Raw genomic sequence first — 13,525 nt, 5'->3', positions numbered from 1 at the left:
GTGTTTACTGTGTACATAATGTGTGTAACCACACTATATGTATATAGCCATACCACCAGGTAAAGAGTACTGGACAAAGTGAAATTACACCAATTCAATTCTTAGGTAAATTACTGATTCTATGGTCAGTAACTGGATTCATCATTAAGATATAATTGGTATTGTTTTACAGCCTGTCCTAGAGATTTCTTTGGTGAGGGATGTATGCAGAGATGTCTATGTCAGAACGGAGCTGATTGTGACTCTATCAGTGGAATCTGTATCTGTCCTCCTGGATGGAAGGGTGCACAGTGTAATAAACGTAAGTAGTGTCTATCTATGTATAGGAAGGGGGCACAGTGTAATAAACGTAAGTATCTACGTATAGGAAGGGTGCACAGTGTGTGTATGTATGTATAGGAAGGGTGCGCAGTGTGTGTATCTATGTATAGGAAGGGTGCACAATGTAATAAAGGTTAGGTGTGTGTGTCTATATATGTATATGAAGGGTGCACAATGTAATAAACGTTAGTTGTGTGTGTCTATGTATTGGAAGGGTGCACAGTGTAATAAACGTAGGTTGTGAGTATCTATATATTGGAAGGGTGCACAGTGTAATAAACGTTAGTTGTGTGTGTCTATGTATAGGAAGGGTGCACAGTGTAATAAACGTAAGTATCTACGTATAGGAAGGGTGCACAGTGTGTGTATGTATGTATAGGAAGGGTGCGCAGTGTGTGTATCTATGTATAGGAAGGGTGCACAATGTAATAAACGTTAGGTGTGTGTGTCTATATATGTATATGAAGGGTGCACAATGTAATAAACGTTAGTTGTGTGTGTCTATGTATTGGAAGGGTGCACAGTGTAATAAACGTAAGTTGTGTGTATCTATGTATAGGAAGGGTGCACAGTGTAATAAACATAAGTTGTGTGTATCTATGTATAGGAAGGGTGCTCAGTGTAATAAATGAAAGTTGTGTGTATCTATGTATTGGAAGGGTGCACAGTGTAATAAGCGTAGGTTGTGAGTATCTACATATTGGAAGGGTGCACAGTGTAATAAACGTTAGTTGTGTGTGTCTATGTATAGGAAGGGTGCACAGTGTAATAAACGTATCAACGTATACGAAGGGTGCACAGTGTAATAAACGTAAGTTATGTGCATCTATGTATTGGAAGGATGCACTTGATACCAGTTAATAACTATCAGGTTGTGACAGGTAAACACATCAAAGTGTGTTTCTAATTGAAGAGTGGGGTGGGGGGGGGGGTGGGGGTATGGAGGCTATATTTTATTCTTGTTTTATAGCCATCACTATAATTAATGTAGTTGTTGGCATGTTTCACCTTATTTTGTTATCTATGTGTTGTGTTTTCTTTTCATCAGCCTGTTTGGCAGGTTACTATGGTGAAGACTGTCAAGAGATTTGTTACTGTGGTGTCGGTAACCCTTGCAATCATGTGACCGGTGATTGCGTATGTCCAGTGGGCTACACAGGGACAGAGTGCAGTGAGGGTGAGTCTCAATTAAGTTGAATTGGTATTACATATGATTGTAAGCCAGTGTTCTGGTCAGCAACATATGCTGGGATGTTTATGGCTTGTTTATGAACTTAAAATCTTATTCAGGTTGGAAACTCAGAAGACTACAAACAATTTATATATTTATCATCAGTGTGAGATGCAGACAAATCACTTAAACTTGAAATGATTATTGAATAACAACATAATACTGGTTGCAGACTACTAGGGGCATTTGGAGCTTTTACAGATGAACTGGAATTTATCTATAATTTAACAAAATAACATTATGTCTGAATATTTCAATAAAGGCTATATAATAATAATTATAATAATAATAAATGAGACTTATATAGTGCCAAATCAGTAGACAAAAGTCACTGCTCAAGGCGCTTTACAAAGAAAACAGATTAATTTACAAAAGAACAAGTGAAAAGATGGGTCTTAAGTATGCAACACATACAAACAGCCAATTGTCTTGCTTTCTTTGTTTAGCTTGTCCTGAGGGTACCTGGGGTCAAGATTGTACAGAGAGCTGTTCTTGTGGGGCTAATCAGGTCTGCAGTCCGATTACTGGTGAATGTTCGTGTCGCCCTGGTTACCGGGGGAGACACTGCAGCAGAGGTGAGCTCACTGTTCAAAACAATTCACAGAATAATGCTGTATATGTCACTAACATGTAAACTCATAGTAGATACTATATTGGTTGTGCATTATCACCATCGATGTTACCATAGTTAATAGTATTTAACATGCTGTCTTTATGGTTTCAATGTTGCTTGCTCGTGCAGCAATTTTTGTATTGTTTCTCCGCAAGTGATTATATCATTTGGCAAGGGGGTAATATTTTATAACAATAGTTTGATATCATGTGGCCAGTGTTGATAATCATGTAAACACAAGTTAATGGTTGATTTTTCATTATCATGATTGATTGATGGATTTATTGATTATCATGTAATGCAAGTTAATGGTCGATTCATTACAGATTGTCATGAAGGCTCTTATGGACCTAACTGCCTTCAAGAATGCCAATGTGAGAATGGAGGTACTTGTAATCATAATGATGGTTCCTGTTCCTGCACAGATGGCTATATCGGAAGCCTTTGTGAATTATGTAAGTCATCAAACATCACTGTTAGTGCCTTCATTTCAAAATAACCTAGCTCTTGCATCTAAAGGGAGTTTTGACAGTGAATACGTATATACTTGGTCAGGAAGAAGAATGTATGCCCTTCCCCTGTGCAGACTTTTATGCAACCCCCCCCCCACTAATCTGAGCTACCATCATATGTACAAAAAGTTATGCACAATGGTATAAATAGAACTTTGGAAAGATAAATAATGGTGTCTCCTGTTAATGTGTTTCAAAGAACAATTAATACAAATCCACCATTTAAATTAAATAATATTTAAAAAGAGATTGTCAGATGTGCTAGTTTTTATCAACATATATGAGTTGTTTCTTTTACATGCTCATAGGCTAGAATTAATAATATATTGTAATTGAACTGTAGTTGGAAACTTTTGATGGAATAACTAAAAAGTTACACAGTGTTGCAGCCTTATCTTTCTTGAGGAGCATGGGCAGCTTCTTATTTCTTGATGAGTATTGCAACATGAGGATGGGCAAGTTGGGACAGGATGACTATAGACATGAATCATCGTTTATTTGAACATTTTGTCCTCAAATTGCTGTTCTTTTTCTTTTTGGTACAGCATGCCCAGAGGGAACCTATGGACGAAACTGTGCCGAGAGATGCGAATGTCAAAATGGTGGTTCTTGCCATAACATCACAGGAGAGTGTACATGTCCAGCAGGGTATACTGGTCCTAAGTGTGAAAGAGGTATGAACATACAGATGGTATATGGTGGCATTCCTCAAGTCAAGTTTAATATGTATGTCTTACTGTAGCATACAACTGGTGTAGGTCCATAAAGGTCAAAGGTCAACAACATATGACACAGACTCAAAAGTGCGTTGCCAAAAAATTGAGGTGGGTGGTAGTATTTTTTTCAACGGTTGAAAACATTTTCACACATTTTGGAACTTGCCGACATCAATGGTCCAAGCTATCTAGCTTTCGTGCATTCTGATGCATGGAAATAAACCGGGTCATGGCCCATGAAAACCCTTGGAATTAAACCCTGGGTTGTGGGCCTATGAGTTGCAAACAGCTGCAATAAGACCTAAATAGTATGCTTTGACTTAATGCTGCATACATCTGATGTAGGGATTATTAACTATGTTGTTGTCCATACAGCTGTTATTGGGTCAATTAGTTGTCAGTTTGCAATTTGGGATCATAGGCATAGAGTCTTTTCAGAAATTTTTCAGTATCGGACTGGGATCCTTTCCATTCTTGAAATGCTGTCAGTGAGTAGGTCATCTAACTATCAGTTATATCTTTCATTCACAGGATGCCAAGAAGGAAGATTTGGTGAATACTGTCAAAGTGTGAAAGACTGCTTGAATGGAGGTATATTGGATCCAGTGACTGGACGATGCCAGTGTCCCATGGGATGGATGGGCAACATGTGTGACCAAGGTGGGTTGTCATTCTAATCCTATTATCAATAATACCTCAAATTCCTGGAAATCAATAGATTGTTTATTCAAAAGACATTAAAAATATGGTTGCAAGAGAAGTCATAATTTGGTTTTAGCTTTGTGAGTGTGTCTGTGTTATGCCCAGCTTGTATAAACATGCTGTCGCAAATAAGAATCATGGATACTTCGCATACTTGGTACATAGATGTGTCATATTGAGAGGAAGATCCCTATTGGTTTTGGTGGAGGTCAAAGATCATCTGAAGTTACCAGAGGTCAAACACTGCAAACCTTGTAAAACACGATATCTCAAGTTAGGAAGCATGGTTAATACTTTTCATACTTGGCATGTGTATGTGTCATATTGAGAAGAAGAAGCCTATAGTTTTTTGTGGAGGTCAAAGGTCATCTGAGGTCACTAGACATCAAAAACTGAAAACCTTTAAACATGATATCTCAAGGTACTTGGTGTGTGGATGCACCACATTGAGTACAAGTCCACTCTTTGTTGGAGATGTGTTTTGCCACGTTCAGTAGACTATCCTGTGTTTATCATGCAATATTGTACATCAAAAAAGTGGTTCAGGACATCCATATTATAATATGCATGATATACATATATTATATATAAATATTATATTCTGGTGAAAAAGCAGAAATCTAGTGTAATGAAGTCACTGAAACCTCAATGTATTCTGCTTTCTGGTTGGCGAGCTATTTTAGTTTCATTATAGTCAGAGCTGCAAGTTTATATCTACATACAGCTAGTTTGAAATTGACTAAAATTAGCAATGAGAGAGGGTGAATAGAACAAACATATTCTGGTAATGAGTTAATAGAACAAACTGGTAAAGGTCTTTGTAGATAAAATTATCAATAGATGTCTTTAATCCTTGAATTTTACCAATCCTAGCAAGTCTTGTTTGAAAGTAGATCAAATTATTCACAACACTATCTCAGAAGTATGTCAATTAGTAAGAAAGCAAAACATTAAATTTGTGAAATACAGACATATCTATATTGGATTAAACAGTTACTAACTTACTAATTAAGATTAGCCTTATATGGTTACCATGGAGATACCTTGGTTAGATTGACCGATTACATGTCTTGTTCAGAGAGACATAAGTTTAAAATGCAACAAAACCATAGTTTTATTATTCATTTGTTGCAATTAAATGACACAATGTTTTTGTATGCCTTCAAAAGGATTCAGGTACCTTAAATACCTCTTTTCTTTATCACAATTGAAACACATAATATGCTGTGCTCAAGAAAATGTTAATAGTTTTACAACTAATATGTCTTCAAGTTCATACACAGTCAATTTCTTTGTGGTGGATAATTATATATCAGATTTGCCATGATTTTGATTATATTTATTATTTTACTTTCTTGATAAATAGAATGTTCCTCTGATCAGTATGGGCCAAACTGTGAGCTCTCCTGTCAGTGTCTAAATGGAGGCCGTTGTGACAGATATACTGGATGCTGTGAATGCAGTGATGGTTATTACGGACACAACTGTCAATTTAGTATGTAGAGTCTTTTTTTCATTCCTTCCTTCTTTCTTTGAACAAATAGAAGCCTGTTTCTGATATCATTTTAGAATCACTCTTGCAGCAGAGAAAAAATTGAAATTTCCAGATTGTCAACTTTTTCATCGTCATTTTTATGAAAACCTAAACTAAGACTAGTCGAGCTATAAATGGACTGCCTATTTGTTAGCTTTGAGGACTGACCGTGATGCAGAAAGCATATATTTGTTTGTTTATTTGTTTAACTATTTGTTTTATCACAAGAAAGTTACAATGTGAAAGGAAGTCTTCTATATAATATATATATTTATTACAGTGATGCATTATTGCTGATGGGTTAGAAATGTTATTCAATATTTGTTTCTTTTATACTGGATCACTTCAAACTCTCACTAATTTGAATTCTATTTATACCAATAATAGCTTGCCCTCAAGGGTCATACGGTCCTTACTGTGCGGAGAAGTGTGACTGTCACAGAGACGCACAGTGTGACCCTGTCACGGGTCAGTGTAGATGTCCAGCTGGGAGGACGGGACCAGAGTGCAAACAGAGTAAGTTGAAAATTTCCATCCTTTTCTCTCTTTGGAATGTTTTAGATGAACGACTGTAATCCATGCTTCAGTTTATGGTCAAAGGTCATATTTGTATCAGACATATGTCTGTATGTTATAATGTTGCCTGTAATATTAACAATAGTCTGAACTTGTTCGAGGTAGTTATGAGGAATAAAGCAAGATATCATATCTCAACCTGTCAGTCATGTCATGGCAATGTTTTCTTATTTTTTGTTTTCTTTATTACAAAGCTGTTTGAATAGAATTAGGGAATAGCAAGGTGGCCTGATTGCATACATGTTTCACAATTCATTATATTTTTTCTTTCTATTGTCTTTTTCTTCAACAGCATGTCCTACTGGATTCTTTGGATCCAACTGTTTTCAACTATGTGACTGTGCTAATATGACGCAGTGCAACCCAGCTACGGGTGTGTGTGAATGTCCCCCAGGTTTAACTGGAGAGACATGCCAAACAGGTATGTATATATGTATTTTAGATCCTCCTGCAAGCAGGAACTTGTGAAGAAGCCATCATCTGCTTATCAAAGCCGCAAGCTGACCAAAGTCAGTCTCTTACATTCATATTTAACGTCCATGATTATGAATTGTTAATTGTCAACAACTCTGTAACTGGACGACAAACATTAATCTTGGAGTGACTCTGACTGGGGACCTTATGATTGGAAGGCATCGGCTATATCAGGCACTGGCTATAGGTTAGGCTATATCATTTTGCTCACCTTTTTTCATTCCGATGTCTTGCATCCATCAGAACCTATGCAGTTAAGTTTGCATATGTGTGTGTGTATGTGCATATGTGTGTTTCTCGAGATCAATCACAAATATGTGATTGATGTCATACTTGGTATATAGGTTGGTCAGGGTCCGTTGATGATCCCTACCGTTTTCGGTGGGGCTATCATGATGAGTGAGTGGGGCTCACTGTAAAAGGCCTAAATTGCTGTTGCAAAGAACATGTACATACGATATAGTTAAATCACCATAACAGGTTAACTAAATCAGAAATACGGTTCTTCAGATATTGACATTTTCAAACTGGTAAGCCTTGCCAACTCATTAATATTCAAGAGATGGGAACCAAGAACAATAGAGCACATCATGGGGCATCTATCTACCAAGGATGACATTGATATAACGTGTGCTTGATGAGATATCCTGTGTGCAAGCCGTTTTTAACAATATCCCATTGAGTCCCACCCACTCATGACTACTAATGAGGTAAAAATTGTTGTTGCAATGAACAGGTACATACTATGCACTTACATCGCAATACCAAGAACAAACTAAATCGGACATACCGTTGAAGAGATATTGACATTTAAAAAAAAAATCTGTTTAGCCCCGCCCACTTATTAATATGCATGAGATGGAAACTACAGACAACAGGGCACATCTGCACATCATGGGGCATCTACTTACCAAGTATGACATTGACTCAGTTGTGGTTGGTAAGATATCATGTTTACAGGCCGTTTTCAAACTATTTCTCATTAAGCCCACCCACACTTTGTCTGATGAAGTTAATCCTCCGTTAAAGTATTGAGTATAATGACCCGCAGAAGTTCATTCTCCTCTCATTGTCTTATCTTTGATCAGAATGTCCAGAAGGCAAGTTTGGACCAGACTGCTCTCTAAACTGTGACTGTTTAAATGGAGCATCATGTGATTCAGTGACAGGGTCTTGTCTCTGTGTAAATGGACACTTTGGAGCCAGGTGTCAACTAAGTGAGTTTAATCATTTTTTTTATCGTCTCTCCTGTGATGTTATTGAATTCAAGATGTAGACAATTTTTAAACATGTACATTTTTTTCCCCCTCAGAATAACATTTCTAGAAGTCCAAAAATACATTTTTCCAGAAAAAAACATTTCAATGTTGATCAGATTTGAATCTTGTCAGCTTGGTTAATGCAGCATTACAAATATGAATTAGGCAGTATTAAAGCTGAGATTGATTGTGAGACGCATTGGAAGCTAAGAAACAAACACAATTTTTTTCTTTGCTACATAGTGTTATCCCAGAATTAACCATGACCAATAGTTCAAGATTCACCAAGTCATTCAGGCATAAATCTGTTTATATTGAGGAGCAGGCTAAGACTAATTTGCGTAGGGTGAATGGTGCATTTCCAAATAGACTTCAAGTATAATAAATATGTCATAATGTTACTCATCTTGTGAGCCTCACTAAAGGATATTTTGTGCAGTTTAGTTTAACACCATAGTATTGATCCAGTCTCTCTACAAGCTATTAACCAGTACATATACCTTATCTTTGACAGATTCTCTCAGTGAAAGGCTACGAGGAGATCTTGCAGGAAATTTTTAACTTTTTGCCACAAGTATCCTTTTAGTGCCAGTGAGGGAGGTATCTTAACTTCAGGCCGCTAGTATCCTGATTAGTGCCGGAGGTATCATCGGTCATGCCAGAGAGGATGAGGAGAGCAAAGATATGAAGAAGACTCGAGACTACTAACTCAGAGATATTCACACTCTGTAAATATGTTCCTCTGGCAACCAGAGGAATGTTTGGTACCCTTAGTGTTGTCATATCTGGGTAGTAATTATAGAGGTGAAGTATAACCACCATCAAGGTGTTTGAAGAGGTAATCAGAAAAGCTGCCTTCCCTCCTGAGCACACCTCAAACATGATGGTGGTGCATCTCTGCTGTTGTGGGTGAAGACTCCTCCTGGTGGGGAGAAACAGACAAATATTTGACAATGTGTGATGGACATGGAGTAGATTTGTATGTATTTAAAAATTCAGTATTTTGTAAAAAGAAAGAGCAAAGTCGAGTAACCTTTTTTATGCATTACTTTTAAAAAATTAGATTTCATATTTAATTTGAGTTTGCATTTTAAGATTTAAAATAGGTCAACCCTTAGTGCCTTAGAGAGGAATCTTTTTAACAATTTGAGAGCTAACTGATTATGCAAAGACTTGTAAATACTCTTAGTACACTAGTCAGTGGAAATACTCATTTTGCAAAGCAAGTATTACCATAGCCGTGGGATTGAATGGAGGGGTAGCATCACTCCCATTCTCACAAGCATTACCATAGCGTGGGATTGAATGGAGGGGTAGCATCACTCCCATTCTCACAAGCATTACCATAGCGTGGGATTGAATGGAAAGATAGCATCACTTCCTTCTCACATGCAAATCTAGGCTATATCTGAAGAACATAGCAGATATGTGACTAGTAATTAAAAGTTGGGTCACACCAACAAGTATTCTATGAAGTAATAAGTGCCTAGTACAGGATTATAACATGTAGAATAGAACAACCTTTAATGGGGTAAGAGAACTGTAAGCAATACCTGGAGGTGTTTTTTTAATCTCTGCTAATTGCTGCCACTCAATCACTATTTCCACTGATATATGTTGTCATCAGTTAAGCACCACAAGTTTAAAGGAGCTCCCTGTGCATAGCTGTCAGAGATATTTAGCCAATATGTTTGTATGAGTCATGTCTTTCATGAAGACAGTTTTGCCTCTCATTGTTTCGATTAAATATAAACAATACAGGGTTTCTGAGAATCGGGAGTAAAGAAGAATAATCTTTATCAAGAAAGCTCTGTAGTATTAAGAGGAATAGTTTAACTATCTAAATTATGTGAGTTGATACTCCAGTAAAGCACGCTGTAGTATGTGACAAAATACAGCAGTCACACTATTTGACTATGAAATTGATACATACTTTATGACTATATCTTTCCTACATGGCTTGGGTGACACAAGTATTAGTAGTGGAAACTAATCTCAATGCACACAATATATATATTAATAGCAATCTAATGTGCATAATGTATGTAGTTTAATGAGGGGGATCCTCAGTAATTAACTACCAATTTATTTTGATCACAACAAAACTTTGAAAATGAACCAAACTATTATCATGACGTACTTGATAAGTTACTATGTCTACATTCTCGACAATGTCCTATAGTCAGGTATGTATGTATGTATGTATGTATGTATGTATTTTTAGATCCTCCTGCAAGCAGGAACTCGCGAAGAAGCCTCATTGGCTTATCAAAGCCGCAAGCTGATCGAAGTCAGTCTCTTAGATTCATATTTAACATCCATGATTATGAATTGTCAATTTTCAACAGTTAAGGTCTGTGGTGACCGCAGTGTACAAGGGTAACCCTGAACATATGTAACCATCTTTCCATAAAGTGATGGGTCATAGTTCTCCTCGATCTCAGGCTGGGAGTTCAGATAGGTTTTTGAACTTCCAAGTCAGCCAATCAGAGACTTTCATAGTGCGCTATGTGCTAGAAAAGTAGAACGATCAACTCTCGGCTACAATACATCAAAATACAACTTGCAATGACGATATTTTTTTACCGTATATTGTATGTTCACATCTATGGCCTGTGGTATATGATTGGAGTACGAACCAGCGGTTAGACAGACATTAAAGCCTTCACGGGCTTCTTAAAATATGAACACAATTTTTGAAAGAAGTCAAGTTCACCCTGAAGTGTAATCCTCAGTTAAGTATTAATCTTTTGCCGTTGAAAGTGTAGTTAAGAAAAATGATGTAGTGAAGCAGTAGCTTAGGGCTCTGTGAGAATCAAGCTGGTGATGATATTATTAATTAATAACTAATAATAATAATATTATGAATTGCTGTATAGATACATGAACTACTTGCCTTATATTAAAGGTGATTTGGCTCTCTAAGGAGTTGATTTCAGACTATTAAAATAGAGGCTGGCTCCTTACTTTCTTTTTCTTTTTCTTATTTATTGTTGCTTTTGTTTTTAATGCTTTTTAATTATACATATAACAACAAGCCATTTCAAGTAATTTATTTTTAATCTTTTTGTACATTTGTTTAATTCAGATATTTTGATGCAGACAATTGATATCTTCAGTATAAATGTTCATAGATAAATTGACAGGTGTTGTGACTGGATCTTCATAATATATATCTGATAAGAATAATGTTTGATAAAAGTAACCTATTATATGCCAATGTGGACTTAGCTTGGCAGTATGATATATATAATAACATTGAACTGGGTGAATCTGTTGAACCTAAACAGAGAGATTCATATTACTCATACAGCATCCCAGTGGTATAATTTATATAAGGGTAAATATAAGGGCCAGGATTATGTGTGCTGCTGGGGTAGTTCTTATATTACCATTATCATTTTCTTTTGTTTTGTTTTTAGTATCTATTATGTGATATTATTTATATAATCAAGCATCAAACATTAACCAATTGATTATGACTATCTGTGAAGTCACTGAGAGTATTCAGACTTTGATTGACTCTATTCTGCCAAAACCATCTATTCTGCCATAATCTTGTATAATTAATGGCTTTGAAAGAGACATACATGCATAGAAACATGTATGCTTGCTAGCCATTTGACTCTACTATAGTCCAGCTAGACTAGTGATATATGGATGTATAAGAGACCTCAGTAGTCCAGCTAGACTAGTGATATATGGATGTATAAGAGACCTCAGTAGTCCAGCTAGACTAGTGATATATGGATGTATAAGAGACCTCAGTAGTCCAGCTAGACAAGTGATATATGGATGTATAAGAGACCTCAGTAGTCCAGCTAGACTAGTGATATATGGATGTATAAGAGACCTCAGTAGTCCAGCTAGACTAGTGATATATGGATGTATAAGAGACCTCAGTAGTCCAGCTAGACAAGTGATATATTGATGTATAAGAGACCTCAGTAGTCCAGCTAGACTAGTGATATATGGATGTATAAGAGACCTCAGTAGTCCAGCTAGACTAGTGATATATGGATGTATAAGAGACCTCAGTAGTCCAGCTAGACTAGTGATATATGGATGTATAAGAGACCTCAGTAGTCCAGCTAGACAAGTGATATATGGATGTATAAGAGACCTCAGTAGTCCAGCTAGACTAGTGATATATGGATGTATAAGAGACCTCAGTAGTCCAGCTAGACTAGTGATATATGGATGTATAAGAGACCTCAGTAGTCCAGCTAGACTAGTGATATATGGATGTATAAGAGACCTCAGTAGTCCAGCTAGACTAGTGATATATGGATGTATAAGAGACCTCAGTAGTCCAGCTAGACAAGTGATATATGGATGTATAGGAGACCTCAGGCTAGACTAGACTATTGATGGGACGTATTAGAGACTTCAGTGTATTATGTTGATGGTGGTAACATATTAATTCTAGCCATCCTTCACAGAGACAGGTATCGGATTTGCTAAACTATGCCAACCTTACAAAAGGTCTTGAAGTATTCAAAATGGTGGTAAAATTTGTGACTTATTCCTTGTATGCTTTCATATGAAAAATGTATTTATTATCTATATTTACAGTTGGTGTGCTTTATACACAGGTTTGTTATGCAACACTTTCACATTTGTATGTGTGGCAGATAATCAATGTATGCAGCCTTTTTTAATATATTTTTTTTAAATTTTCTTATTTTTAATGAGGGAGCTGTCTTACTGTCAGTGGCAGCCAAGGCTTAATCGTAATTATGTAGAAAAATTCTAAGTTGATCACTGAGAGAACCAAAAGTTAGTCAATGCTGGTTATTATGCCTTCCGTGATAACAGACAAAAAAAATTATTTTTTTCCCCCCACAGATGGCAAAGAAGTGCAAATAATAGATTCATCACACAGTAATTTGACTAACTCTACTCAATGCTGCATTTCTGTGTCCTATTTTCCTTTCTTAATGGTTTCATTCATATTTTTTTATTGAGTTTAAGTTGATTAATGACAAACCTAACAGGTGACTCTGTATGTGTATATGGCAGCCATTAATTAAAATAACCATGTTTTAGTAATGTTCTTCGGTGACAGTTGTCCTTGAACAGAGGTTTTCATGTTACCGGTTATTGTATAAGCAAGTCTTGTAATGGAGTTAATTAGTAATTACCCAAGAAATATTGAGTCATGGTTGGTAGTAACCCTCACCCCCACAGGAGACAGACTTAATAGTGTAGATACAGACTTAATAGTGTAGAAATTGCACCTAAACATACAATTGTAATGAGTTAACACTAGGGGTGGATTGGATCCTCCTAACCATTCTGGTGGTCACATTCAAACAGGTTAAATGATGTTGTTTGGAAATGAACTGGATAATACCTAGTGTACATTCATGGACTGTTTGTACTTACTGTGTTATTGTGCCCATATGGGCATAATCATCAACAGCATTGATAGGTGACAAATATTAATACTCTTCCTCACCTGTATGTTTTCAATCTTCAGGTTTGTTTTCCTTTTATTGTCTGTGTGAATTGTTATGTATTTCTTTCCTTTTTTTTACAGAAAACCTTGTTATTTAAAAAAATAAAAAATATCAAAGAAATAAAA

At 36.3% G+C, this 13,525-nt stretch overlaps 1 protein-coding gene across 4 annotated transcripts in view; it reads left to right on the top strand.

Annotated features, from left to right (window-relative positions):
* LOC139975640 (uncharacterized) overlaps positions 1–13,525 on the top strand; it is a 91,734-nt gene extending 78,209 nt beyond the window's left edge. For 3 of the 4 annotated variants that reach the window (XM_071983720.1, XM_071983719.1, XM_071983721.1), the window contains 11 exons: positions 173–301; positions 1,370–1,498; positions 1,999–2,127; positions 2,492–2,620; positions 3,223–3,351; positions 3,925–4,053; positions 5,462–5,590; positions 6,017–6,145; positions 6,498–6,626; positions 7,768–7,896; positions 8,453–13,525. In XM_071983720.1, coding sequence (XP_071839821.1) covers positions 173–301; positions 1,370–1,498; positions 1,999–2,127; positions 2,492–2,620; positions 3,223–3,351; positions 3,925–4,053; positions 5,462–5,590; positions 6,017–6,145; positions 6,498–6,626; positions 7,768–7,896; positions 8,453–8,499 — 1,337 coding nt within the window. In that variant the 3' untranslated portion in view covers positions 8,500–13,525. The remainder of the gene's footprint in view (positions 1–172; positions 302–1,369; positions 1,499–1,998; positions 2,128–2,491; positions 2,621–3,222; positions 3,352–3,924; positions 4,054–5,461; positions 5,591–6,016; positions 6,146–6,497; positions 6,627–7,767; positions 7,897–8,452) is intronic. The other variant, XR_011795819.1, reaches the window with a different exon arrangement.

The sequence above is a fragment of the Apostichopus japonicus genome, chromosome 11, assembly GCF_037975245.1.
Source record: "Apostichopus japonicus isolate 1M-3 chromosome 11, ASM3797524v1, whole genome shotgun sequence".
In the NCBI taxonomy this organism is placed as follows: domain Eukaryota; kingdom Metazoa; phylum Echinodermata; class Holothuroidea; order Aspidochirotida; family Stichopodidae; genus Apostichopus; species Apostichopus japonicus.
The sequence above is the reverse complement of the archived record's forward strand: the minus strand, read 5'-3'. Positions and strand labels throughout refer to the sequence as shown.